Source organism: Malania oleifera, chromosome 12 (genome assembly GCF_029873635.1).
Source record: "Malania oleifera isolate guangnan ecotype guangnan chromosome 12, ASM2987363v1, whole genome shotgun sequence".
NCBI classification, from domain to species: domain Eukaryota; kingdom Viridiplantae; phylum Streptophyta; class Magnoliopsida; order Santalales; family Ximeniaceae; genus Malania; species Malania oleifera.
Window position 1 is genome coordinate 113,758 of NC_080428.1, and position 27,618 is coordinate 141,375.

The window sequence follows — 27,618 nt, forward strand, 5'->3', positions numbered from 1 at the left end:
AAATACTTTTCGGATTTGGAACCTCCATCCGAACACACACACAACCTTGATACGGCAGCAAATAAAAAATACACTGCGTGCAAGTGACAACCGAGCATGGTTTTAAATCGCGCTAGCGGGTAGCGTAAAGTAACGGTAACGAGTGAAACGGGAAGCAGGAGTAGTGGATGTTACATAACGGGAAGCAAGTGTAACGGCCGTGAATTTTTTTGAAGCACGCACAACCTTGTGCATATTAGCGTACTTGCATATTTTAAGCTTTTAGCCCTTCTTAGAAAGAGTTTGTGTATTTTGGATCCTTCAGTTCGAGTAACTAAATTTTTGGTAAGGGCAACATGTACATTTGTTTTAAACCACCATTGATAGAAAAATTACGCGTGTACATATTTATACTTCTCATTGTTCTTATTTGTGATAAATTCTTATGTGTGCTAAATTAATTAATAAAACAAGATACATTATACACTCCATTAATCTATTAGACACATACGACAAATGAATAATAAAAATATAAAATAGCTAGAAAAGAAAGAAGGTTGAAGTTGAAAAATATAGAACATAAATATCACATTAGTAATATTGTCAAAATAAAATATTTTCCTAAGTTAGTATTTTTCAAATTGTTAATTAATGCATCTCTTGTGAGTATTTTCCACCTCTCGACATATGGTATATTGAGAATGATTTATGAATGAGAGGGAAAAAGTGAGAAGAAAAGGTAAAAAATAAAATAATTTTTTTGATGTGACAGTCCTGTAGCGGTTACATAACAGCTGTAGCAGCCTTTACGTAACAGTCACGGTCCGTAACAGCCGCTACAGCCATGATTTTTCTTCCCACCGATTTCGCGGTGTGTAACAGTATCGGTAACCCAAAAAACCGTTACGTAACAGTGTTACGTAACGGTCACGGCCTTTATTTAAAACCATGCTACCGAGGGAAACATACCTTTGCAATTTGGGGACTCGGTCCCAACACATACAACTTCAATATGGCAGCAAGTTAGAAACACACAGCGAACAAACATACTTCTGGGATTCATGGGCTCCATCCCGATTCCCAACACACAATCTTTTGACAATCAGAGAAAATGACAAACACACTATGAACAAGATAAACAACTTAAACAAACCAAAAACACAACCACAATTTCAGGCACTACTAAACTCAATAAACACTGACAAAAAGCTTCAGGCACTACTAAACAATCATTCCCCGAGTTCTGCATATGAGCAACTAAAAAAGGAGAAAGATCTTTGGGGAAAAAAACATGACAAAAAACTGGTGCATGGTGGCACGTGAGGTCTCCTGGCTATAAAATTGCAGGCTAGCATATCGGCAGGTCCTGTGGCTTGTTAGGTGATTGGTTTTTCAAATATGAAGGGATTCTTGAGGTTTTGAAAAGGGCAGCCGCATCCAGGATTTTTCCAGGGACTACATGGTTTTCCGGCAACTCCTGAACTTGCTTCTGCTCTTTGGTAATGCAGATGATCCTTCTACTGCAGCAGGTTTGCGCAAGATTATGATGTTTAGGTTTTGGTTTGGCTAAGGCTATGCACTTAGGGTTTAGGTTGGATCTTGCTTTGATACCATGCCGCAAAATTGGGTAAAATGGAAGACCTAACCACAATGATAGGTTACTCCCCCTATCTATAATACATGCCAAGTACATAACAATGACCATATTAACTTAACCAACTCATGCAGTAACTCGCACTTTCTAACACAGCAGTAAAAATAAATAACAACAGTAACTAGTAACCAATTGTAATCTATAAAATAGGAAAGATTTCATTAAAATATAGTATACTGGACAATCATGGGTCATGGGACCTTTGAGTGAAAACGAAAAGTATATAAAATAATGGGAGGTATAAAAAGGAAATCACTACGCATTTTCTCCAAGCATCCTGTACAAATCCTTGACCAACAGTTAAGAGAAGAACTAAGGAAAGCACAAAATGGAGGGTGGAGATTCAACCTCACCTTCGAGGCTTCAACCTTGCATCCATGTAAATCCAAAGAAAAGATGCAGCTTCAATCCAATTCGCACAAAAGTTGTGTTGACTTTTTGAGTCCGATCATTGTTTTGATGCTGACGAAGCACAAGTATCTTATGTGTGCATTTAGCATGTGAACAGGTTTCAAATTCAACACACACATAAGGTAAGAGAAATGGAAGCCAGAAAGGAATTAAAGCTCACATCATCCGGCGTACTCCTTGAAGAATTAGAAGAGCAAAAGAAGAAGAAGACATATTTTGAATTGTAAATGCATTTAGTTTAGAGTTTTGGTCTGTAATAATGCATGACATGCATGATATGACTGCTAAGCTCAGAATGACCATAGACTAACCTTAGGGACCAACACTATCATCAAAAATCCGTTTCATAAAAGTTAAAATCATACATGGATTTTGGAATAGCTTTAGGGTGAAAATCACGAAAAAAACCGAAGTTTTCACTGACCTCAATCGACCGACCAGTTCATGCTTTATAACCCTCAGTCGAGTCGACCGACCATGCCTTTGGTCAAAAGTCAAAATTTGACTAAGCTCGGTCAACTGACCATTTTTTTAACTAGGTTTCCACAGTCGACCGACCTTAGAACTTGGCGAATATATCTTCCTCAGCCAACTGGCCGTTTAGAACAAAATGGCCACGGTCGACCGACACTGTTCACTTGGCCGACCAGCCCTTAAGCCCAGCCGACCGAACTTACGAAGGAGTAAGGAATCGCCAAGGTCAGCCAACCGACTTCTTTCTCAGTCGACCGAGCCTCACAAAAATTCAAATTTTGGCTTGTCGTCAGTCGACCAACAAAGGCGTCAATCGACCGACCCTCTCGGGTTGCCCGAATTTTAGGTGCTTAAACGTATTTAATTTTTTATTAAACAATTTTAAAAATGCCTTCCGTGCCCCTAACGGGCGGTATTTTGGGAGATGTCAACAAATACCCCTTTCATAAGTTTAATTAGCAATGAAATTAGCTAGAAAATTCTCCCAAAATATTTATTGTGTTTTATTCATTTTTCACTCTCTTTTCATCATTCATTTGAAAATTGTTTGAAGAGAGCATTCATTTTGGACATTCATTTTTCATATCAAAGCATTGACTCTCACTCAATCCTTATCTTGAATATCATATGTGAGAGTAAGCTTATAAGTTTTCTCCATATATTTTATTGATAAATATTTGTTGGAGAAACCACTTCTAGCTTGTGAATCTTTGCACATCCATTGCAAGATTCAAAAGGTCACTTGTCTTTATTGCAAAAATCATTTTGAGCTAAAACTCTTACTTCCCTTGAACTATATTTTTGAAAATCATTGTTGGGAATATTTCTTAAGAGTCTAAGATCTTTGACGTATTTATTGTATACTTCATTCTTAAATCAAAGATCATATTTTTTTTTTTGGGGGGGGCTAAAATTACTTGAAAGAAAAATCCTAGGTTCTCCTACGTTTAACTTGAAAAACATTTTTGGAGAAAGTTTTATTTGGGTTTAAATCTTTGAAGAGCTTATCATATATATCTTATTCAAAAATTGCAAAAATTATTTTGAGAAAAATACCCATACTCACTTGAGCTTAATTTCTTATCATACGTGAGTGCATTTTGAGTTTCAACTTGTACATCCTTGCTTTTTGAGAAGCACTTTGTTTGTACAAAAAATTTATTTCGTTGTACCAGTTTGACTCAGCCTGTTGATTGAGCTGAGGAGACTCCGCCTCATAAGGAGAACCCAGTTTGGCTCAGCCTAGTAAATTGAGCTGAGGTGACACCGCCTCGTAAGGTTTACTGGTTGTGGCTCAGCCCCGTAATTTGAGCTAGAGAGTCTCCATCCTGTAAGGAAAGTGTAAGTGGCGTCGCTCTCCCGATTAAGTGAGCAAATAGTGGAATCCTCTTACTAGTTAGCTTGAGGCGGGGACATAGACTGGTTTGGCCGAACCTCGATAAAAATACTGTGTCTATTCTCTCTTCCCTATATTCTCTAATTTCCGCATTATATTTTCTTGCACATACATGTTTATAGTTAAGGTATTGTGAATGTTATGCATGTTTTAAATATTGTGAATGGTTGTGAAATACTGAGTATACTATACTGTTTTACATATCTGCTCAGTTAAATATTGTTGGGATTTATAATACTTAGAAGGACCCTAGGTTGTGTTATATTGATTGTGAATCCTAAACATAGGACAAATTTGACCTACGAAGTTTAAAATTTCCAATTCACCCCCTCCCCTCTTGGGAATACACCATTATTGTCAAGTTGGATGCACTTCTTTGTCTAGGAAAAATATTATATGAAAGAAAAAATAATTTTTTTTAAGAATAAATTTAATCTAGATTGTGGCCAACCACCATACATGAAGTCCTACAGGGGGCTTGCCCTTGCACCTGGCTGGCCCTCCTAAAAAAATTTGTTAAGAAAGCTATCTCATTTTTACTAAAGAATTTTTTTTTCATTAATCCATTCATAAAGTAAAATTATACACAAAGCCTTGTTATTTGACAATGCTTAAGACTAACCGCTTCTCGTGTTGGGTTGATTATAGGACACAATGAGCGCCTTTTTACATTGTACACACAAAGATGATAAAAAGAGTGGGAGGAGGGTGACTATCCTATGAGGATGATCACATGCAGAAGGATGTTGGTTGAGTCCAAATGACACACTTCTGCAGAGAGAGAAGGTGAGGAGTCTTCCCTAGAAGGCACTGCCTGCCACACTGGAGGCTTCCAAACTATTCCAAAGTGGGCAATGTGGTTGGATGGTAATCTGCCATAAAGTTCACAAGTGGAGTTGAAGATTCTTGAGGTCTTATAAACAACCCTACATCAAGGTGAGCTTAATGTTTTTTTTTTTTTTTGACAACAAAGGGATTTCATTGCATGGTCTTAAATTTCCACGATATTGTCAAAATTTCCGTCAAAATTTCCAGTTTCTGTCACCCTCAAAATCAAAATGGCAGTCGATTTCCATCTTGCATAATTTCCGTCGTAATCTCAACAAACCATCCAAAATTTATCGAAATCTCGAAATTTTAGCCAAACTTGTCGAAATTTGAACAACACAATGAAATTTCCTCGAAATTCAAGTGAGATTTAGGAGTTAAATGAAATTTCTCTCCTAATTTATTTTATTTATTTTTATTGAAACAAAAGATTATTACAAATGCTTTTGAAATTATATGAAAAAATAAACTTACAACAACATTTTATTTAACCACTCATGCCCAAATTATCATTATTCGTATAGTGAATAATATTTAAATGATTTATGAATTTCATTTGTATTAACTGATTCACTAAATATGTTTAATGTACATTATCTTACAAATATGTTTGATGCACATATTATATTACAACTTCTCTACCTCATACACAGCATAGATGTATTTACTTGTAATATAATAGTCCTAGAACTTACATTATCATGTCTATTAATCATTTCTAAAGCTTCATAAAAGAATTCCATGCTTTGCTACTGATTTCCATTATTTTTTCAAATCGAAATCAAAATAGACATCTAAATTGAAATTTCCGTCGAAATTTCCATACTTTTGGAGCTTCGAAATCTGAGTCAAAATCGAAATTTAAGTCCTTGTTTCATTGATAGAATAGGAATGTACAAAAAGGAGAATAAGGCATCTCCTTTCAAAACTATGGGCAACCCCAGGAAAAGTGAAAAGCGAAAACCAGAAAAAAAACACCAGAAACAACCCAAAATAATCAGCATGCCATGTCAAATCAACAAGGAAAGCCAGTCACGCAATATCCAAAGAGCACATCCCCCTGAAGTTCCCATTAGCACACACCAAAAAGAAGCTAAATAGCGAATCTTCTCCCTACCAGCAGAAATGATAGCTTCTTCCCTGAAAAAATGTGTGCGTTCTTTCCATCCACAAACCCCCAAATACAGCAAATAGAGCACAACTCCATAACTTTTTACCTCCCTCTTTCCAGCCAAAATCGACAAAATGAATTGCCAAAAACTCCTCCACTGTCTTTGGACAAACTCAGCTTTCCCCAAAATAATTAAATAGCTTGCTCCAAGACCTCCGGGCAAAGTAAAAATGTAGGAAAAGATGTGAAGCAGTTTCAGAGCAATAAAAACAAAGCACACATACATCAAGAGAGAGCGCCTTTAACGGTCTTCTAATCTGTAACAAGTATCTAGGTTAGTTGACCAGAGACTATACTTTAGAGTTTAGAAGAACACATCTCCTTAATTAAAACAAGACTTCTATCGTCTTGGAAGTAAATGTTGTATCTATGGAATTTATATTATCTCATCGAGTCATCATAAAACGAAGAATTTCAAATTAGAGGGAGCAAAAGCATATTGATGAAATCGTGGAGGTCAATGAAAGCAACAATGGTTAATGAAAGCAAATTGTGCTTACTGAATGTCTGTGTTGTGCTGGTTCAGTCAACCCTTCTTCCGACCTCCTACCAAGTACATTATTGTTCTACTCTTGTTCTCATTCTTCTATACTTTTGAAAGCTTTATTGTGAGGAAGGATCTATGTGAGTTCATTTGTTGTAGGCTTGCTAGAGAGGCCCTCCCACGGCACATTGGTATTTCGATGACAATTCTTGTGCACAAAGGTTGACTAAATCATATAAAATCCATATTTCTCACTCCCTTATCTCTCTTTTATTATTGCTTGGTTATTATTTAGTGCAAATGTCCACAAATGTTTTGAAATTTTGATTAAACCCAATTCATCCTCCTTCTAGGCGTTCTAGCGGGCCAACAACAAGGATAAAAATTGAGACAAGTTTACAACTTAGCCAAATTCTTATGGCCAAAGATTAGGAAAATGCATAAACTGGGCACATAAAACAAAACCTCATCTTGTATTCTCCTGTATTGTATATTCTCACTCTATTAATATACTTCTTTGGCAATCCAAAAAAAAACAAAAACTCATCCTAAGGGGGGCCATCAAACATGCACTTAGAATCTGCAGTGCAAGCAAAACATGATCAGCTCATAATGTCAAAAAATTGACAATGGGCGAAAAATTGCCAAAAAAAACTGACAAACTATCTTACAACAGTAGTTGTGATACCTTAAATTTTTTATATCATACCTCACATCCCACATGAACCCATTTTTTCAAAGGAAACTCAGTGTCCGCAGATGCATATGGAGATTCCATCCAGGAAGTTGACTTGTTGGAATTAGGAGCCTCCTTGTGCAGGAAAAGCAATGGCATAAGTGTCATTTTCTTCCTTCCATTTATAACAAGGAAAGGAACATTATAAGCGACATCGGAATGCATCTGCATACCCAAAAATATATTAGGATATGGAAGACTAATCTCAATCTCACATGCATATGCCATAAAAACTTCATAGAGAGAACAAGAGGTTTTAAAAAAAACCAAATCTTATAATTATGTGCATCCAGCAAAAACAAAACTATTGTACTTGATCCTCACACATTTTCAATATAAAACTAACACTTTTATTTACTAATTTAACAATCAGCTGTTGATAGATATATACACACTGCCTATGTAGTGTTAATTTTTCTAAATCTCTTTATGCACAGCCGGTCCCACGCCTAGTAAAGGAGTAGGGTTGTGTTAGGTAGCTAACAACTAGCGTAAAACATGTTACACCCTTTTGGCTATGAATCCTTACCAAATATTCACTAAGGCATCCCATACGTGCCACACGTTGCACTTATACCACTCGGGTGTAATGAGAAATGGAGAAAGGTGGGCTAGGCCGGGTGGATGGGAGAGGGTTATGAGGGTTAAGAAAGTTAGTACAAGAAACTAGGGTTAGATTAGCAACTTGAAATATAGGAACACTTACGGGTAAAAGTATGGAGATAGTTGACACAATGATCGAAAGAATAATTAACATAATATGCCTACAAGAGGCCAAGTGGGTAAGGGAGAAAGCAAGGGAAATTGAAAAAACACGATTCAAGCTTGGTACACTAGAAAAGAAAAACATCAAAATGGAGATGGATTTATTGTACACAAATACCTAAAGAGATTGTCGTAGACGTCAAAAGAGCAGGAAATAGAATCATAAAAATCGGGATAATTGTACTCCAAGAGATAATAAATGTCATTAGCACTAATGCTCCCCAAATAGACTTAACAAAAAACCTAAAAGACAATTTTGGGAAGATATGCATAGTATTATGCAAGAGATACTAATGTTTGAGAAGCATTCATAGGAGCTAATCTAAATGGACACACTGGAAAGGACAATGAAGGTTATGAACTTATGAGAGGATGCATGGAGGCCATGGTTATGGAGGTAAAAAATTAGCACAGTGACGTGATCCTAGACTTCGCTATATCATAGGATCTTGTTATAATGAATACTTTCTTTCAGAAGACAGAAGCACAATTAATAACCTTCAAGAGTGGACAAAATAAAAGCTAAATAGATTTTTTCTTAACTAGGAGGGGAGGTCACTTAACATGCAAGGATTGTAAAGTTATCTTAGGTGAAAGTTTGAATACACAAGAAAGAGTTTTAATGTTAGATACATGTATTAAAGAATGGGAAAAAAAGAACAACATAAATTTGTACAAGAAAATTAGATGGTGGAATCTGAAGGGGGCGAATATGGTAAAATTTAAAGATAGAATGATAAACAAAGGTGATTGGACACCAGGCAATAAGATAGATGCAAATTCTCTCTGGAGTAGGATCTATTAACAAGATAGCAAAAGAAATTCTAGGTGATTCTAGGAAAGATTCTCAGCCAGTAAAAAAATGCAGGTGGTGGGATCAAGAGGTCCAAAAAAGTGGTAAAGACAAAAAGATTTTGGTATAAAAACTTGGCAAATTTGTAGAAATGTAGAGAACTTTGAAATTCTAGGTGATTTATTGTTGCTAGGGTCTTTAGGGTTTGGTCTTATTATAATAGAAGCTTATGAATCATTATATGCAATGCAACTTTTATTATTGATAAAATTTCAGCCAACCGGAACAACTCTCTCATCCTCACCAAAATCAACCATGGCTGTGTGAATAGTAGATATTAAGGTGTTCGGTGCAGATCAAAGGTAAATCTTTCAATCTGAATTTGAGAAGGAGGGGGAGACATCTTTATTGTGTGTGTCCAAGAACAATGTCTATCGAAATAGGTGGGCTAAACTCTCAAGGGAGGCAGCTTCGCCGATGGCATATCGACTTTCGTTGGGCTGGAAAGGGGATCTTCACAAGGGAAATCTTTTACGCTGGATGGAAATTAGATGGACAAGCGTGAGGAGGCTTTTGGAGCTAGGGCTGAGGACAAAAGGAAAGAACTTTTCGGTGTTAATTCCTAGAGGTGTAAATGGCAATGGATGGCAAAGATTTAAGAATGAGTTTTGCGAGTTCGTGAAAGAGTTTCATCTTGATCTTGAAGAAGCAGGCACAACAAGCTCTCGAGCTCCCAGGTCATGGAGTAAGGTGGTGCTGGAAGGGAAGTTCGGCCTCAGCAGCGTAAATTGTATGAAATCAAAAAATCTATGTATTCGTTGTGGGGGAGATATGTGATCGAAGGAATCCAGAGTGATAGTTCCAGATAACACTGCAACTCATCTGGAGCAAAACATCCATAATAAAAGTGCATAAGGTTCCGATAGCCACTTCAAGCGTCGCAAAGGTCTCTAGGGTTGCAATAGGGGATGATAAGGGTACAAATGTTGGGCTAGGACAGCTAGTTCTCATCCTGGATTTGGGCCACGTGTGTGAGAAAATAGGGTTTTCTTAACAAATTTGGGCAAGTTAATAGATCAGGACCAAGGTTTAAATAATAATGCTTTGGGCCTTTCTTTGAGTTTAAAAAGGGTTCTCATCATCTGGGGATTTCTCAATTGGGTCTTGCATCTAAGAAGGCTCATTGTCAGGGTATAGGCGAGCAGGCCCCTCCCATGTCCGCTACCAGTGAACAGGTCCTCTCCCTTGGCCAAAATTCACAAAAGCCACAAGAAATTCCGGGTGAAACTTGGAAAAACAAGAAATAATGTCATTCAGGAGGAATGAAGCCATAAAAACCAATAAAGGCAATAGACAGAAATTATTTATATTTTCCCAACAAGAGACATCTATGGATAAATCCCTCAATGCAATTCTTTATGACTTTGACTAGCTGGAAAAAAATAAAAAATAAAAAAATAACTGTTATATTTGTTGTTATCTTGAAACTATTGTAGGGAAAACAAGAAGAAACAGCGTGGTATTGACAAAAATTTAATTAAATTTGGCGGTGTGAGACCTGTCGAATGATTGTAGCTGGGAGTGAAATTGGGGTCATGAGGTAAACCCAGAAACAGAGAGAGAAAGCCCCTTCTTCTCCTATTTCCAGTTTAAGATCCTTCAACAACGAGTAACCATCACCCTTCGATACAGTAGCAACCATGTCAGGATGGCTTCGCCCCCTGTCCTTGCCTCTTATTTTAGAGACCATGTGCCCTTCGAATTGTTCTGCTGCTCGCGCCTCTCTCTCTCTATCTCTCTCCACCACCAGCACCACCAGCAGCAGCAGCAGCAAATAGATCGATGGGATGGATTTCTCCCTCTAAACCGACTGTAGTTTCCCTCTCTCAACGGATTGACAGGGAAATCTCTCTGCACGGGCCCCGACTAAAGTCCGTTTGGTTTCGCGAAAAGTGAGAAAGTATAGGAAAAATATATGATTTTTTTTCCAAAGACGGCGAGACAGGCCGTCTTGGAGTTTTTGCCTTTTATGATTTTTTTATAATAAAATATTAAATAATAATTTGGTAGGAATTTTTTTTTTCTCATGCGTCCCAAAATTCGTCAATGAGTTTTAAACAATAAGGTGGACCATCGAGCGAGATTTGCATAAATTTTCCCTCCTTCCTCAACTAAAACATTTTTTGCTCATCATCCCCACTAACAGTATGTAAGAAGGGGCGAGGCTAACACTGAAATGATTTGGGGCAGTCAGGGTGTTGTAATTTTGTCAAGTCCGTAAGCTTTAGGTTTTCATAAATTTATTGAACGGTACCTTCTTCTATTTCTTCATTTAGATGTGTGTGTGTTTGTGCGTGAAAACTAGATGGTACCCATCTCTGTCAGCTATGCATGGTGATTGTTGTGTGCACAAATTTTTTTATTAACAATATTTATATGTTATGACTTTTGTAACATGAGAATATATGAATATTATTACAATTTTATTTTTTTTAAATTTCTTCGGTAGTCAAATATATGTTTAAAGATTATTTAGTATTACTATAAAAAAATTATAAATTTAAAATTAAATTAGAAATAAAAATTAATAACTTGTGTGATTAATATTTGTAAAGTTAAAATAAATTTTCAATTTAATTAAAAACTATTTATTTTTGTATTTAAGTTAAATAATGCTATTAAAATATAATTAAAATGACAAAAGTTCAAAATAATGCAAATTAAAAATATTATAATAAAAATATAATTTATTATAATTATTTTACTCAATTTGCTATATTTGTTCTTGATCGAAGCCACCGACAGGCTCGAAGAGGTGAGTGGTTTTCTTTTTGTGCGGTTTCTGATTTTTTATTTAAGATTTGTCCTTGTTTTCAATCCCCCCCCACCCCGCCCCCCGGCGGATGGTTAATGGATGTGCAGGTGTTGTGGAACAGGGGTTGATTTGAATGTTGAGTATTTTAGGCAAAGATTCTTCAGTATGTAAGAAGGGTTGGGGCTAACACTGAAATGATTTGGGGCTGACAGGGTATTGTGACTTTGTCAGGTCCGTAAGTTTTAGGTTTTCATAAATTTATTGAACGGTACCTTCTTCTATTTCTTCATCTAGATGTGTGTGTGTTTGTGCGTGAAAACTGGATGGTGCCCATCTCTGTCAGCTATGCATGGTGATTGTTGTGTGCACAAATTTTTTTATTAACAATATTTATATGTTATGACTTTTGTAACATAAGAATATATGAATGTTATTACAATTTTATTTTTTTAAAATTTCTTCAGTAGTCAAATATATGTTTAAAGATTATTTAGTATTACTATAAAAAAATTATAAAACTTAAATTTTAAAATTAAATTATAAATAAAAACTAATAACTTGTGTGATTAATATTTGTAAAGTTAAAATAAATTTTAAATTTAATAAAAAATTATTTATTTTTGCCTTTATTGCATGTGATAATTAAAAAATAGTAATTTTTTTTTTTTTATCGAACAGCAAGTTTTAAGCAAGTTTTTTTTAAAACCAATGCTACACAGTCTTGGTCTGCGGCAGCAATAACAAATTAGAAAAGCTTTTTAAAAGTTAGTAAATGGAATTGTAATTGAATGGGATTGTAACTGAATGCTTATAGGGGAGTTGTTGCCATGGTGATAGTCTCCATTCCATAGTACAACGGATATCCATGTATTTATATGAGGTTTCATCTCGTGTCGGAGTACCTGCACATGTATGCCACAACCCGATGAAAACTGAAGAATCTTTGCCTAAAATACTCAACCTTCAAATCAACCCCTGTTCTACAGAGGGTGGGGGGTGTGGGGGGAATTAAAAACAAGGACAAATCTTAAATAAAAAATCAGAAACCACACAAAAAGAAAACCACTCACCTCTTTGAGCCTGTCGGCGGCTCCGATCAAGAACAAATATAGCAAATTGAGTAAAATAATTATAATAAATTATATTTTTATTATAATATTTTCAATTTACATTATTTTGAACTTTTGTTATTTTAATTATATTTATAGCATTATTTAACTTAAATACAAAAATAAATAATTTTTAATTAAATTTAATATTTATTTTAACTTTACAAAGATTAATCACACAAGTTATTAGTTTTTATTTATAATTTAATTTTAAATTTTAAATTTTATAATTTTTTATAGTCATACTAAATAATCCTTAAACATGTATTTGACTACTGAAGATGTTGACTTTGGTGAAATCTCAAGAGATGGGTGAATTGGAGATTTAAAAATTTCCTCATCGGTCTACCAGTCTAACAATAGTATTACGCAACCTAAAGTTTGTCTATCTCATTATAAATCCAATCATTCACAATAAAACATACACGTGCGGTAAATAAATTGCAGAAATGTAAATTTGCACACACAATATGTTATTGGGGTTCGGCCAAAGTACCTACGTCCTCGCCTTGGCTCACAAACACAAGGATTCCACTAAGAGCTCACTTCAAGGGTGGAGCAGTACCGTATAAAATCAGGTCAATTAACGAGGCTAACCTCAACCTACAACTATACCTTATCAGGATGGTACACTTGACTTTCCTAACCAAGTTTAAGCCAATCCGGGACTTATACTAAGGCAAATCTCCCTCTTCGGGCCCACGTCTGGAATACAATAATCAATATAAATTTGACGTACAAGTAAAGTGCTTCTTAACAAGCAAACATGTACCACTATACAGTCCAGATAATATGCAAGCACAGATGATAGTAAATATACTCAGTGCCCATAAGGTGTGCTAACACTCAATCTGATGCTCATGTGCAATCAAGTCCTAGAGTGTATTTCCAAACAATCTTTAAAACAAAGTATCAATGTAAATCAATCAGCACGAGTTTCAAAAAGTTGCAACAAGTATATTCAAAATATCTCATAAATGATTTTCTCAAAAATATAATAGCTAAATAAATATTTGAAAATAAGTAAGCTTGTGAAAAATATTTTGCAAAATCAAAAATCACAAGCTTGATGAGTCTTGCAACAATGGTGCAAAAGACTCGCTAGCTACAAGGGTTTTCCCACACAAAGATTTATTGATTAAATCGGGGGAAAAACCCTAGCTAACAACTCTCAATTAAAACAACAATCAATCTAAAACAATGAGAGTTTAAGCAACTTGAATCACTCAATAACACTCTTAGGAAGTTGGTTTTCTCAAAGGAATAACAAGCAAAGAGTGTATGGGCTTGGTATATGAAAAACATGATCTTGAAAATACAAAGGATTTTTTGCTAATTGATATTGCTAATCTCCCTTAATTTTTACAAATGAACCCATATATATAGAGGAGGCCAAAATTATAACCATTTGGGACATACAGAGAATTATTAAAAAAAAATTAAATGAGTTTAAGAAATTAACCCTATTTTACCCTAATTAACTGTGGTAAAAATTTGGTCAACTCGAGAGTTTCGGTCGACCGAGCCAAAGGTTTGGTCACCCGAATAGACACAATAGGAAAAAGTGAATTTTGAAATTCGAGTGCCTGAATGGGGGTTCGAGTTGCTGACCGAGGCGATTTTCCATTATGTCCGAGGTTTGGTCACCTGAACCAAAGTTCAGCTTACCGAACTTCCAAGTTCGGTTGCCCGAGGATAAAATGAACTACAAGTTTGGGGGCCCAGGGACAATGAAAAAGTACATGGTACAAGTTCAGTCGACTGTGGACACTCAAGTCATTTGAGTTCGGTCGATCGAGGCAATTTGACTTGCCAAGTTCGATCACTTGAAGTCCTTATGATTTTTACCCTATGGTCCATTACTTGATTTTATTTTACCCCTGATGACATATGAATTATAGTGGGGTCTTGTGCACTAACTGTGGGAACCTAAGGTCTATCTAAGGCCTAGGCTTCTCAATTAGGCCCAAAAATCCGACGTCGGTCGATCGAAGGGTGTCCTACGGTCATTTGGTTCCCTATGGTCATGTTGAGCATAAATACCTATCATGCATGCAAATGCTATAATGACCCGAAAATTAAAATAATTAGGAAATATAATAAATAAAATGGATTAACAGATAATAAGGGGAAAAAGGAAAAAATAATTTTAAAAGGAACAGCAGGTCTCGTCGACGAATGTCCTGTCTTCGTCGATGAAAGTTCTTTTAGAGATCATCGACAAACTTAGTCCCTCGTCGACGAAGGAATCTCGATAGAGTAATTTGAAACTCTGAAATTTGTTAATGAAAGTATCTTCTCATCAATGAAGTATCTATAGTGGCTCGTTGACGAACCCATGTGTCTCGTCGATGAAGCCCTGCCTATAAATTGAATTTTTCTCATTCTTAGCGAGGAAATTCGGGAATATTCTGGTTTTCTCTCTAGAAAACGGTTCCATCAGCCTTCTCTCTATGATTTCGGGCTAGATTTGACCCAGTTTGACGATCCGGAACCACCACGAGGTTCATAGGATCGTTCTCTACTAGGCTGTAGGAGCTTATCATTGGTTTGAGGGGTTTGTGAAACATCCCAAAATCTGGGTAAGTGAGTTATTTTGGGAATTTCTTACTGAATATTGTTATTTGGAGCCTATGAAGTATTAAATAAGTATTTTTCTTAAGATTTGAGTTAATTAGAGTTTATTTTAATTAAATTAGGATTTTTGGATTCAGGGTCCAAGTGAACGCTGCCGGTATCGGTTCGAGGATCCCGCCAACGCAATCTAGAAGTTAGGTAAAGGGAAATGATATATTAAATCAGGTTTTTATGTATTAAACAAAATGGACCATGTTATAAATATGTATATGGGGTTTCATTTGGATATAAAATGTCAATCATGTAAATTATGTTTTCTGAGCTTAGGATTCCTTATATAACTATGTATATGTGAAAATGAACCATTGAAAGTAAATAATGTTTTCATGATTATTGTGTAAGAACTGAAAGATATATTTTCAGTATATGAACGTTAAAAGTTGATTGGCCTATTTTACAGGAATATGTATGAATTTTACTGTTAAATTGTGTGACATGAGTAAATGTAAGTTTTGTACAAATATATGTTAAATGTATGAGATGCAGGCTAAGTAAGTAAAGCATTAAGAATAAAATATGTTATGGACTATGTTGCTTGTGTATGTTAATGCAACCATGTAAATATAAGATAGCTGAAAAGAGCCATGTAAGCAGAGCTAGTACATTTCTATGTAAACTAACTGATGATAGCTAAAATGAGCTATAGATTAACTGATGATGGCTAAAGACCAACTGTAGTACGAAGGAAAGAAAGGAAAATGTAATGTAATGGCAATGAAGTGATAAAGGAATAAAATGTGAAATGTGAACGATATGAATGGGAAGAGTCACTTAAAGTGAAATGTAATGTTATATTTAAGTTATGAACGTGAATGGATGTGAATGATTGAATAACGACAGAAAGAATAAAAGTATCTATGTATGTAGAACATGTTACGATTGGGCAAGGCGTACTCTTCGTTTGAGGGCTTGCTAAGTAAGACGAATGCGCTAGTAACTTCAGATGTGGCAGTAGCTGCATAACGAACTTGGGCAGAGAGAACATACTTGTATGGCCGGGTAGATTTCCCTATCCTTGGGGCCATCACCGGTAAACGTTTGTTGAACTGTGTAAGTACGAGATCAATCTAATATTTGAGAGCTTACTAAGTAAGGTAAGTGTCCTGGTATGCTTTAGTAGCGACCCTAGGGTTGCCTAAGTATCAGAGTAGAGGGGTACTACTTGTATGGGCGGGTAATCACTCCTATCCTTAGGTAATCTTGTGGGTTAAATCTTGCATGTGTTTGGTTAGGCTTAGAAAATGATTTCAGTAATTATGATAATGTTTTGCAAATGTAATTAAAATGATATTTATATCCACATGTTAGTCACGCGTTGTTTTTAATATATTGTTTCTTCCCTTATTGAGATGTGTCTTACCCGAATATGATTATTTCTTTTTCGAGACATCCTCGAGGTCGGGCCTAAAGAGCTTAAGGGTTTATAGTCTTCTGAGAATTGTAAAGAGAAAGGGTATATTTTTGTTAAACTATGGGGTTGTTTAAAGTTTATGATTTATATTATTATGTTTTAAGTCTGTTGAGGAAGGAATGATTGTGAATACTGAAATGTTTTTGAAGATATGTGAACATATGGAAATGCAGGTGAGTAATGGATGATATGGATTATAGATAGGAATTAGTAAACTCTGGTATTATGTTATTATATGAATGGAGATTATGTTTATGTTTTTCGCTGCGTACATTATGGATTATAGATTATCAGGATTTTATTAGGTATAACACACCAGACCCGGGATTAAGGGTTTGGGACATTACAGATGCATTTTTACAGACCATATAAATTACAGACCAACCAAAAAATGAATGCAAATACAATATCAAATAGGTCTTCATTCTTTCACTTCTTCAGTTGCCATATATATGAAGCATGATCTTTGTCATCCATATGACCTCATTGAGTTCCTACCATCAGTGCATGCTAAAGATGAACCTGTTCAAGAAGCTTAGTGCACATATGAGAAACATTGATTTTGTCATAATCAAAACAGGATCATAGTCATAGAGTCAACATAAGAAACTTTTTTAAAAAAATTGCAATAACATTCATATATTCTCATGTTACAAAATGTCATAACATGTAAATATTGTTAATAAAAAAATTTGTGCACATAGCAATCACCATGCACAGCTGACAGAGGCGGCACCATCCAGTTTTTCCACACGTGCAGAGGAAAAAATAGAAGAAGACACCATCCAATAAATTTGTGAAAGCCTAAAGCTTACAGACCTTACAAAGTGACAGCACCCGACCAACCCCAAATCATTTCAGTGTCAGCCCCACCCCTTCTTTATTTTTTTTATTTAATTAATTATACATATATATATATATATAGGCAATGATGGAAAATGGAGACTGACATACTGTCAGTGGGGGTGATGAGCAACAACCGCTTCAGCAGCGGGAAGAGGAAAATTCATGCAAATCTCGTTGTAAACTCATTGGACCATCCAGCGAGATTTGTCCATCACATGTCAATCAACGACTACCTCATCGTTTAAAACTCATTGGACCATCCAACGAGTTTTGAGACGCATCAAAGTGAGAAAAAAAGTTCCCACTAAACCATTATTTAATATTTTATTATAAAAAAATCAAAAAAGGAAAAAACTCACTCGTCTTGTGTCCCTTATTTCTTTTCAACGTTCATGATTTAGCCTCGTTTGGATCGCATTAGAAAAAATTATTAAAAAATATAAATAAAATAAGTATTTGTATCCACAAATGCTATTTGGTTTGTATTTTCATATGTATGTACAGCAAAAAAACATTTTTTTCAAAATTATTTTTAAAAGAATAAATATTTTTTTAGAAATATCTTGAGACTGCAAAGAAGCAATAGTAATTTTATAATATTGAACAACTTGGAGATTGTTTTCTTTCTTTCTCGCATTCTCTCTCCCTTCTCTTTGATTAAAAATAATATTTAATCAGAAATATTGAAATATTAATTAAATTGTTAATTAAAAATATTATTTTATTAATAATATTATTATCAAAACAACGTTATAATCAAGATTTAAAATAATTTCATAATCATGTATTGAATTAAAGTATCATTTTATTTTATTTAATAATATTGTTAAAAATATTATTTTATTTAATAATATTTTTGTAGATGCATGGAATTGAAATTGAATTGGAACTGCAAATACATGGATTTATTTTGAAATTCTATAGAATTCCAAATTCGTGGTATGGGTAAACTACAAGATGGAAATGTAACTTCAAAACAAATCCAAATTTGTTGTTTAGATCAACTTAAGTATGGGATATGAATTTATACTTTTGTAGTTTAATTTCTAATCTCCTCGCGTAACAGCATTTACATAAATATTCTTACCATTGAAAAAAATATTTGCTGAAAATTATTATAAAAAAAAAAGAAGCAAAAAACAATTCATGAAAATAACCAAAAAAAAATAAAAATTAAGGGCATCATTTACTTGAGAAAGATAGTTTCCATTTTTCATAAAACAACATAATTAAAAATTAAAAATCAAATATCAACTTCTCAAAACCTAGACCTAAAGCCAAAAAACTTTATAAAAAAAAAGTGCAAATGAGGACAAAAAAAATCAACATGAGCCAAAGTACTTCCATAACTCTATCTACTAAAGTCTCATTGATCAAAATGCAACAATATATATATATATATATATATATATATATATATATATATATATATTGTCTTTTTTAACTCTTCTGAAAGTATGCAAAGTGTCTCAAATTTCCTCTCATCATGCATCAACAAATCCACAATTTTTAAGAGTTGGTTTTGATCCAACTTCAAAACTTTGATCAGCTCATCTAGAACCATGGGAGTAGTAGGCATATTCACATAAGATACTATGAAAATTGGTCATGGAATCAGCCATTTGGGGCAAAAACATCACAATCACATATGAATTCATTTATTTTTTCTTTGGCTTTTGAATTCAATGAAGTAAAAGTGTTGGATCTTCCTACTTGATGCACTTTTGGGACCTATCTTCACCAAATTCTCTTTCATCAAAACTTCCACAATTGACCGACTCTTCATTTGCTCTCATATTAGTGTTATCTTCATGAGTTGTTTGTGCTCCTTCACCAATAGTATGGTCCTTGCAATCTAGAGTGCATATGTTATCCTAATAGCCTCATTATGCCGCAACCAACAACATCAAAATAGCCTAATAGTGTAAAATAGAAAAGAAATATAGAATATTGAATCAAGTTAACATTTTGCAACAACATCAAAACAGCCTCATCATGCGACAACCAACAACATAAAAACAGCCTAATAATGTAAAATAGAAAAATAAAAATAAAAAATTGAATCAAAGTAACATTTTGCAGCAACATCAATGTTGGCCTGAGTGTGCATCTAGAGGGGGGGTGAATAAACGTCTTTCACGGAAGGATAAGAAAAGCTTAACACGACGATATTAACATGGTTCGGCACCAAGCCTACATCCACGCCTTGAGACCAACTCAAGGATTCCCCAAATCCACTAAACAATCCTCCTTCATTGGCGGAGAAACCTTTACAATCTCGGGTACACAATCTAACTACTCACCAAAAGCTACAACGAGGTACTCACCAAGAGTTACCTTACCAATGCTCACAAAGAACCCCCCCCCCCCAATACAATGATTAAAAGCAATAAGATATGACAACAAAATGCCCCTTCTTGAGCAGATAATACAAATCAACACCTCACACTACTCTCTTTGTGAATGGTATTTAAGACATGAGTAAAGGACAAGAGAGTATGAGCAAAGATAAACCCTAGAATTGAATGCTCAATGAATGTGTTTAACAACCAAGTACTCAACTAACTTAAAATGAATGCACAAGACTCATATTAAATGGCAAAGGGATGAGTAGCTCACTAGAGAGTCGTTGGGCATTAATGGAGAAAATACAATTTGAAAAATAGACGCTACTATGCATTAAATGTTGTCTGCAATTCGACACCCGTCAACGATTCCATGACTTCGTTGACGAGTCCTACACATGCATATGTCGATGAAACCCCTGTGTTCGTTGACGAATCTTCTTTGCTGAATTCATATAGGTTTCAATTTCTCTTCGTCAATGATTCCCTTGTGTACGTCGACGATCCACCATTGTACCTTCGTCATTGAATCCCTTGTATTCGTCAATGAATATGCTCTGAGATTTCAGGTGATCTCGGGATCTCTTCGTCGATGATTCCTGTGTATACGTTGACGAGTCCCTTCATGCGTTTGTCGACGAATCCCCTGTATTCGTCGACAAGTTCCTTTGTTTTACTTATAGAAGGACCTACATGGATGTGGACAAGTACAAAAACGATTTTTGTTCAAATTAAAGTCTCATCTTGTCTAGAATTAATTTTTACCAATTTTAAGATGCCTTGGCTTGATAAAATATGTTTAAAAACCATTTTTGACATCTTAGGTAGTTTAAGTGACTTGATATGCATGTGTGAACTCAGAATACATGTTCTAACCTATTATGAACTATATGCATATGTGATTTGCTCGTCTCTTGCAACATACTCTTGACCATACCATATGTACAAGAGTTACAATATCAATCCTACCTACACAACCCAACACATATATGCAATGTAAAAATCATAAGTGCTTTGCTTAAGTGGTTAAGTTCCGGATGTGCCATATGTTGGACTTTGTTGATCGTCATTTTCTCTTTGCTTGTTCGATAAATGTTTGACCCTTATGCTTGCCTTGGAATTTTCCTGTATATCTGAACTAAACTTGAGGAAAAATGTTAGCATACTTAAGAACTGCTAATGGGTTGTTGTCATTAAGCTGGAAAGAAAACCCTTAGCCACTAGAGCTAACATTCTCCCCCTTTTTGATGATGGCAAACCATTAGTGTTTTTTGAAAAATAATTTCTTGAAAATGCTCCCCCTCAAGACATGCATACGTGTTTAAAATGTTTTAACATTTCCTCCCCCTTATTGTATGTACTTTAGGACCCCTTTTATTTTTGAAAAACCAATAGAAATTTCGGTAGCATGTCATCTGTAAATATAACATTTTTCCATATATTTAAACTCGAACCAATTCAATATTTCATTCAACGCAAGCAATTCAATATTTCCATTCAACACAAACAGTTCAGTATTTCCATTCAACACAAACAGTTCAGTATTTCACAATAGTCCATTCAATCACAAACATTTCAATATCTCATTAGAAGCATCAGTAAAGCATTCAATCATTCAATCACAATTAGTTCAATATTAGTCCATTCATGATTGTTTGTCATTACAAAAATAACATAAATAAATAGTACAGATAATTTGCATCAAGACACCAAAATTGATGCAAACTTAACAATATGCTTAACAAAAGATCATCTACAAACAAACAGAACCATCGATCATCTAAAAAAAACAAGTACACATCTCCCCTTTTTCCATTATAAAAAACAAGGGGGTTCTTACCCAAAAGCAACTACTATGGGCGATCCAATTTGGCTAAGATGGTGGCTAGAGTAGCATATAGGGAATCAAAGCGAGCACAATTTTAATTATCCATCTGTGCCATGACTGCATCAAGGGAGTCGAAGTGAGCACAATTGCATTGATCCGATTGAGCCACGACGAACTGTAACCCATCCAAGCACTCAAGGACTGGATCAACCAAAGGATCCTCGGCCGCCTCATCCTCTTCCATGGCAGCTTGCACCTCATCCACCGATGCTCTGCCCAGTTCATTGGCTTTCACCAAGCAGTATTGGTGTCCTCATTCTTCTCAAAATGCATTCTCCAAAGGATAGCCTCAGTGTAAGTATCTTTCGGAGAGGGTTCAATACTAGGCATGCCAACACGGATAAGACCAAAGTGATCAAAAAATGTAGAGAGCAAGCAGTTGTACGATAGACACCCCCTTTGTCTTTTCAAATTTTCCTTCATATGTTGAATGATAACTATTGGCAAGTAAATCCCCCTACCATTCCATAGACAATACATGCAAAAAATTTCACCTAGAGTCACCCAATCTCGCCCCCCTGTTCGCAGTGAGAAGTTACATGTGATCATGTGGTGCAGAACGCGAAATTCAACAGTGAGGTCTTTAGATTTTGGTTTTGCAGCAACAAGAATATGAGGGTCACTGATGATTAACTTGAAGGCCTCGTGTGAGTCGAACCAATCATACCGCGAAGGCCATGATGCCTTGGGAAGGCATTGAATTGGATAAAACTGGCAACCCAAAACTACAGAAATGGTACGGTTTGACAACCGAATTACGATCCCCCCTAATTGTAGAGTAGGTCACACAACCTCGAGCGGATGGAACAAAATTTGCATAAAATTCACGAACTAACTCCTCATAGATGAGTTCTCCCACATCGAACAAAACTTCCCACCCTACAACTTTGATCTTGGCTAACATGGTGTGTAACGACCCCGACCCGCCACGTGGGCCCGGAGTGCTACTTTAGTGATGTTAGTGTACCTAATACCTTATTCATCAAATATAAAACACACAAACATAGTAGAAATAAAATATAAAATCCTCAAATTACATTATCAGAGTTCTAACTATCTTTATACACGAATATATCCATTTCCACATAACTACATCCCATAAAACTAAACAAAAATAAAATATCTATCTACACACTACCTACATAAAATTTAAATCACTAGCTCGGCTCCTCTAGCTTGCTAAACCCGATCTCTAGGATTCCCTAAAAAGACAGTTTGTAAAGTAGGGGTAAGGCACAACTCAGTAAGGGAAAGACTAAGTTAATGTCAGTGTGTGGCCAACATGCATTTAGTGTACTGAAAATAACCAGTTCATTAAATAGATAAACACATTTATCAAAACATTCTTATTTTACACTCACACACACAATTAGCCGAGGATAGGGAAGATTCCCCGCCCATACAAGTAGCTTCCCTCTGCTCTAGTACCATTACTATTACCAGGGCACTCACCTTTTGTTAGTATGCCCTCGAAATTATCTTATTAATTAACCGTATTCATATAAATTAACAGATATGCATATAAGACACTCCCTATGACAAACACGCCATTTACATCCCCATGGCACAAGTTGTGCGGTCCGAAGGCTGGACTAATGTCCTGGGGGATCCACCCAGACAGTAGTCATCTATACTCTCCACTAACATACTCCGCGGGTACACGCAGCTCCAACTGTTGGTCTGATTGCCCTCACCCAAGGGTGCATTCTCCTCACGTAGGCAAATCAGACAAGGCCACCCTACACCTCTCAGCACAGGTGTGGGTGCACACAGCCACATAACAAATCTCTAGCAACAGTATCGTGTTCACAATACACTGGTCCCCAGGGTTCCTAAAGCATATCATGCAATTTAGATAATAGAAATCACCATTTAAAACGTTAATTCACATATATTTTCTGTTATTACAAAAACCTGGCCCCCGACCACAAAATACAATCTGGTATATAACCATCAATTAAAACTCAGCCCTCGGCCGTCAAATAATAATCTTGGCCCTTGGCCAATCAAACAATACCCGGCCACTGGCCGTTAGTTCAAACCCCTACATTTCATAAACAGTTTCAGTATTTTCACAAGCATTTCTAGTATTTTTCATAACAATTCCAGTATTTCGTAAACAATTCAGTATTTCAAAATCTCAAATCCAGATATACAGTAATCCATACAAATTAAATCACCTGCCACACAATTTTCCTCATTTTAACATATCCATATAAATAAACAAACTTTCCACCGTTCATTTTATTCAAAAATACCATACCATATATCCTAAGTTTGTAAAATCAATTTCGAACGGTTGGTTTTCAAAATAACCTTCAAATTCTTAAATAAATATATATATTAATTAAATCAATTCAAATTAAATAAAATTCCTGACTTAACTTAATCTCCCTTACCTGATTCTTGAAAAAAACTCGATAACACCCCAGCCTACGCCCCAGGCGTTCAAAAACCCCTGAATTCTTGAAATTTAAACTTCACCATATTATCCGTCATAATTCATAGAGCAACTTTTCCTAAAATTTCCCTAAGTTCTGAATACCCTAAATAGCCCAATAAAAGTCTAAATTATCAAACTTACCCTCGATTTAGGATTGGTACCTTGGAACTCCAATTTGAAAACTCGCTCTGGCTAGATTGTAGAGAATCTCCCCACGAGTCTCCTGACAATTTCCGTTCGTTAATGGGGCTTATAGTTTAAGAGAAATTGAGGTAAGTTTGAGATTTGGCCTTACCCCAGGAGATATGCCTATGCTGCTCCTACGACATATCCGCTCCAGTAGAAATGTCGGTGGCGGCGAGTAGAGCCCAATGGTATTTTCGGATTTTTGACCGGCCGAATAATGGAGACGAGATGGAGGAGAGTGGGAGAGAGAAGACGAGGAGTGCGTTGACGCAAAGAAAGAAAGAAAGAAGAAGAAGAAGAAATAAAATAAAATAAAAATCTTGTTTCCTAATCCTTCAAGAAACCTGATATATATATATATATATATATATATTATATTATATTATATTATTTAATTAATAATATTAATAAATAAATAAATTAATTAATTAACATTTTTTTATTATTATTTTTAAAAATTTTAAATTTAAATTTTAAATTTAAATTTTAATTTAAATATATATTTTAAATTAATTTTAATTTTAATTTTAATTTTAATTATTTATTTTATTATTTATTTTTTTTAGGATTACTACATGGTGGGGAAGTTATCCTAAAGGAAAGGGGAAGGAACAATCTTACTGTGAACAATGTGCCGCTTGGAGATGTCGGTGTGGTAATGGTAGGCAACTTTAGAGCACACGAAGCATCTGTCAGCTTCGACTGTGGCTTTCCGTGACTGCTCGGTGGGAGGGTTCTTAGAAGAGCCTTCGCCTTGCTCTGGTTGAGAGGAAGTGAGGGCTCTCTTCTACGATCGTGGTGCCATCAGAGTGAGATGAAGAGAGGAGTGAAGGGTGAGAGAAGTGTGTGAAAAGGAGAGATGAGGGCTGAGAGCTAGATTAGGGCTCGGATGGCTAGGAGATCTAGTGTGCTAGGAGAGTAGCCGTGAATGGAGAGACAGAGATCAAAGGAGGGTTTTGGGGCTTCGAGGGTTGTGGAGGCTTAAAGGAGGATGGAAAATGGAGAAGGAGAGCTTCTAAGAGGATGGAGGAGGAAGAATGGAGATCAGAGGGACGAAAGGGGGCAAAATTGTGAGATCTAGGGTTAGGGCACGAAGAAATCAATCTGGCACGCTGGGATTTTAAGTTGCCCCGTTAGAATTCGTTGATGAGTATCGTGATACCATCGATGAGGTGCTCTTTACCGATCATCGACGCATCCCCTGTGTTAGTCGACGAGATGCTCTTTACCAATCGTCGACGAATCCCCTGTGTTCGTCGACGATTGTAGTTAAAACTATTACGTTTTGACTTTAGGAGTTTTGAGCCATTGAAAAGCAACTTGATTTTCTTTAGAGAGGTTTTCACTCATCCTTTCAAAAACAAAGAGCAAGTTTGCTCTTTTCTACCCCTTTATTTAGGAAGGCCTCCCTTTTGAGATAAATGTTAAAGTTTCTGCCCTATGGGAGATTATCTCTTGGAGAGGCCCTTTTTTTTCTTGTGAATCTGGGACCTTATTCATGGCATGGTTAAGATAGATCCTTTGGAGTGTACATGCTTAATTCATGCCTGATTTTATTAAATCTTTCTTCATTTAGAGGTTTTGTCAAAATGTTGGCTAATTAATCTTCAATATTCACGTATACTAATTCAACGTCCCCCTCTTGAATATGACCTCGAATAAAGTGGTGTCATGTCTCAATATGTTTAGTCCTAGAGTGCATGCATGAATTTTTCGAGATATTGATGGTATTAGTGTTATCACAGCGAATTGGTGTACCCTTAATCAAAACTCTAAAATTCTCAAGTTGTTGCTTCATGTATAAAGCTTGAGCGCAGCAACTATCAGCTGCAATGTATTCCACCTTGGTGGTTGAGAGAGCAACTAAAGTTTGCTTCTTACAAAACCATAAGATAAGCAGATGTCCTAAAAAGTGACATGTTCCACTAGTGCTATTTCTATCGGTTTTGCACCCTCCATAGTCAGCATTTGAGTAGCAGGTGAGATCAAATGGAGCATTCTTAGGGTAAAAGATCCCTAAGTTAGGTGTTCCTACTAGGTACCAAAAAATTCTCTTGACTGCATTAAGATGTGACTCTTTGGGACATGATTGGAATCTAGCACATAAGCAAATGCTGAACCTAATATCAGGTCTACTCGAAGTGAGATACAACAAACTATCAATCATCCCTTGGTATAGTTTTTGGTCAACATTCTTCCATTTTTCATCATTATCAAGTTTCATTGTTATGCTCATAGGGGTTGCTTTAGATTTTCCTATTTCAAGACCAAATTTCTTAAGAATGTCCTTTACATATTTGGCTTGATTAATGAAAATTTCATTCTTTATCTATTTTATTTGCAACCCAAGGAAGAAGGTTAATTCGCCCATCATACTCATCTCAAATGTTTCTTGCATAGTTTGGGCAAATTCTTTACACATATTCTCATTTGTAGCACCAAAAATGATATCATCTACGTAAATTTATATGACTAGTTGTTGGCCTTACAAGGCTTAAAATCTTGTTTTGATGCTAACAAAGTGGAACTTAACATTTTTGGTTGAGTGGTGATATTTTAGAACTCACAAGGATCACATATGCGAAAGCAAGGGCAAAGTGCTCACAAGGATCAAATGAAGTTTAAAAGAGTCAAAGTATGGATTTAAAGATGATATTTTAAAGCTTGAAGAAAATGAGGACATGGATGATTTGTTGAAAGCCAAAGAAAATTTAGAAGTCAAAAGAGCCAAAGAAAAGCAAAGTGAAAAAGCTCAAAGAAAGACAAAGCATGAAGATTCAAGTACGTAGAATGTGAAAAGTCTTAAAAGTCTTTATGTAAGTACTTTAATGTTTAAATATCGTTTGAAATATTTTGAAGCTCTTAGGTTAATTTCTTGGACCTATATACCTTTTAAAATACTTGGAAAATATTTTTATAAGGTGAAAAGATATTTCAAAAAGGTTAAAATTATTTTTGGAATGAAAAGCACTAAAAAGAGGTTTTTCCAAATGCTGTCATTTTTTCTACATCTGCATTAAGGTGAACTTTTTTCTATAAAAAATTCCTTATTTTAAAACATGTTCAACATGAAAGTTGTAGGATTTTCTCTTACCTTTCATTTGAAACCAAGAAAACCTAATTTAAAGTTATATATAAAAATTTATGACCAAAATACTAAAGTGGTTTCAAAGCTATCAGCAAACTAAACACTGTTCACGATAGAACTTCAGAGGACTGAACAGTAGATAGAACCACTTTAGATGAA

At 35.4% G+C, this 27,618-nt stretch overlaps 1 protein-coding gene across 5 annotated transcripts in view; it reads right to left on the bottom strand.

Annotated features, from left to right (window-relative positions):
• Positions 1 to 10,694, bottom strand: part of LOC131144868 (SH2 domain-containing protein B-like) — a 72,855-nt gene extending 62,161 nt beyond the window's left edge. For 3 of the 5 annotated variants that reach the window (XM_058093786.1, XM_058093783.1, XM_058093787.1), the window contains exons 1-2: positions 10,250 to 10,692; positions 7,107 to 7,298 (exon numbers count right to left, since the gene is read on the bottom strand). In XM_058093786.1, the coding sequence (XP_057949769.1) occupies positions 7,107 to 7,298; positions 10,250 to 10,441 (384 nt within the window). In that variant the 5' untranslated portion in view covers positions 10,442 to 10,692. Of the gene's footprint in view, positions 1 to 7,106; positions 7,299 to 10,249 lie in introns of all 5 variants that reach the window. The other 2 variants (XM_058093788.1, XM_058093784.1) reach the window with 1 other exon arrangement.
• Positions 10,695 to 27,618: the final 16,924 nt, after the last annotated feature.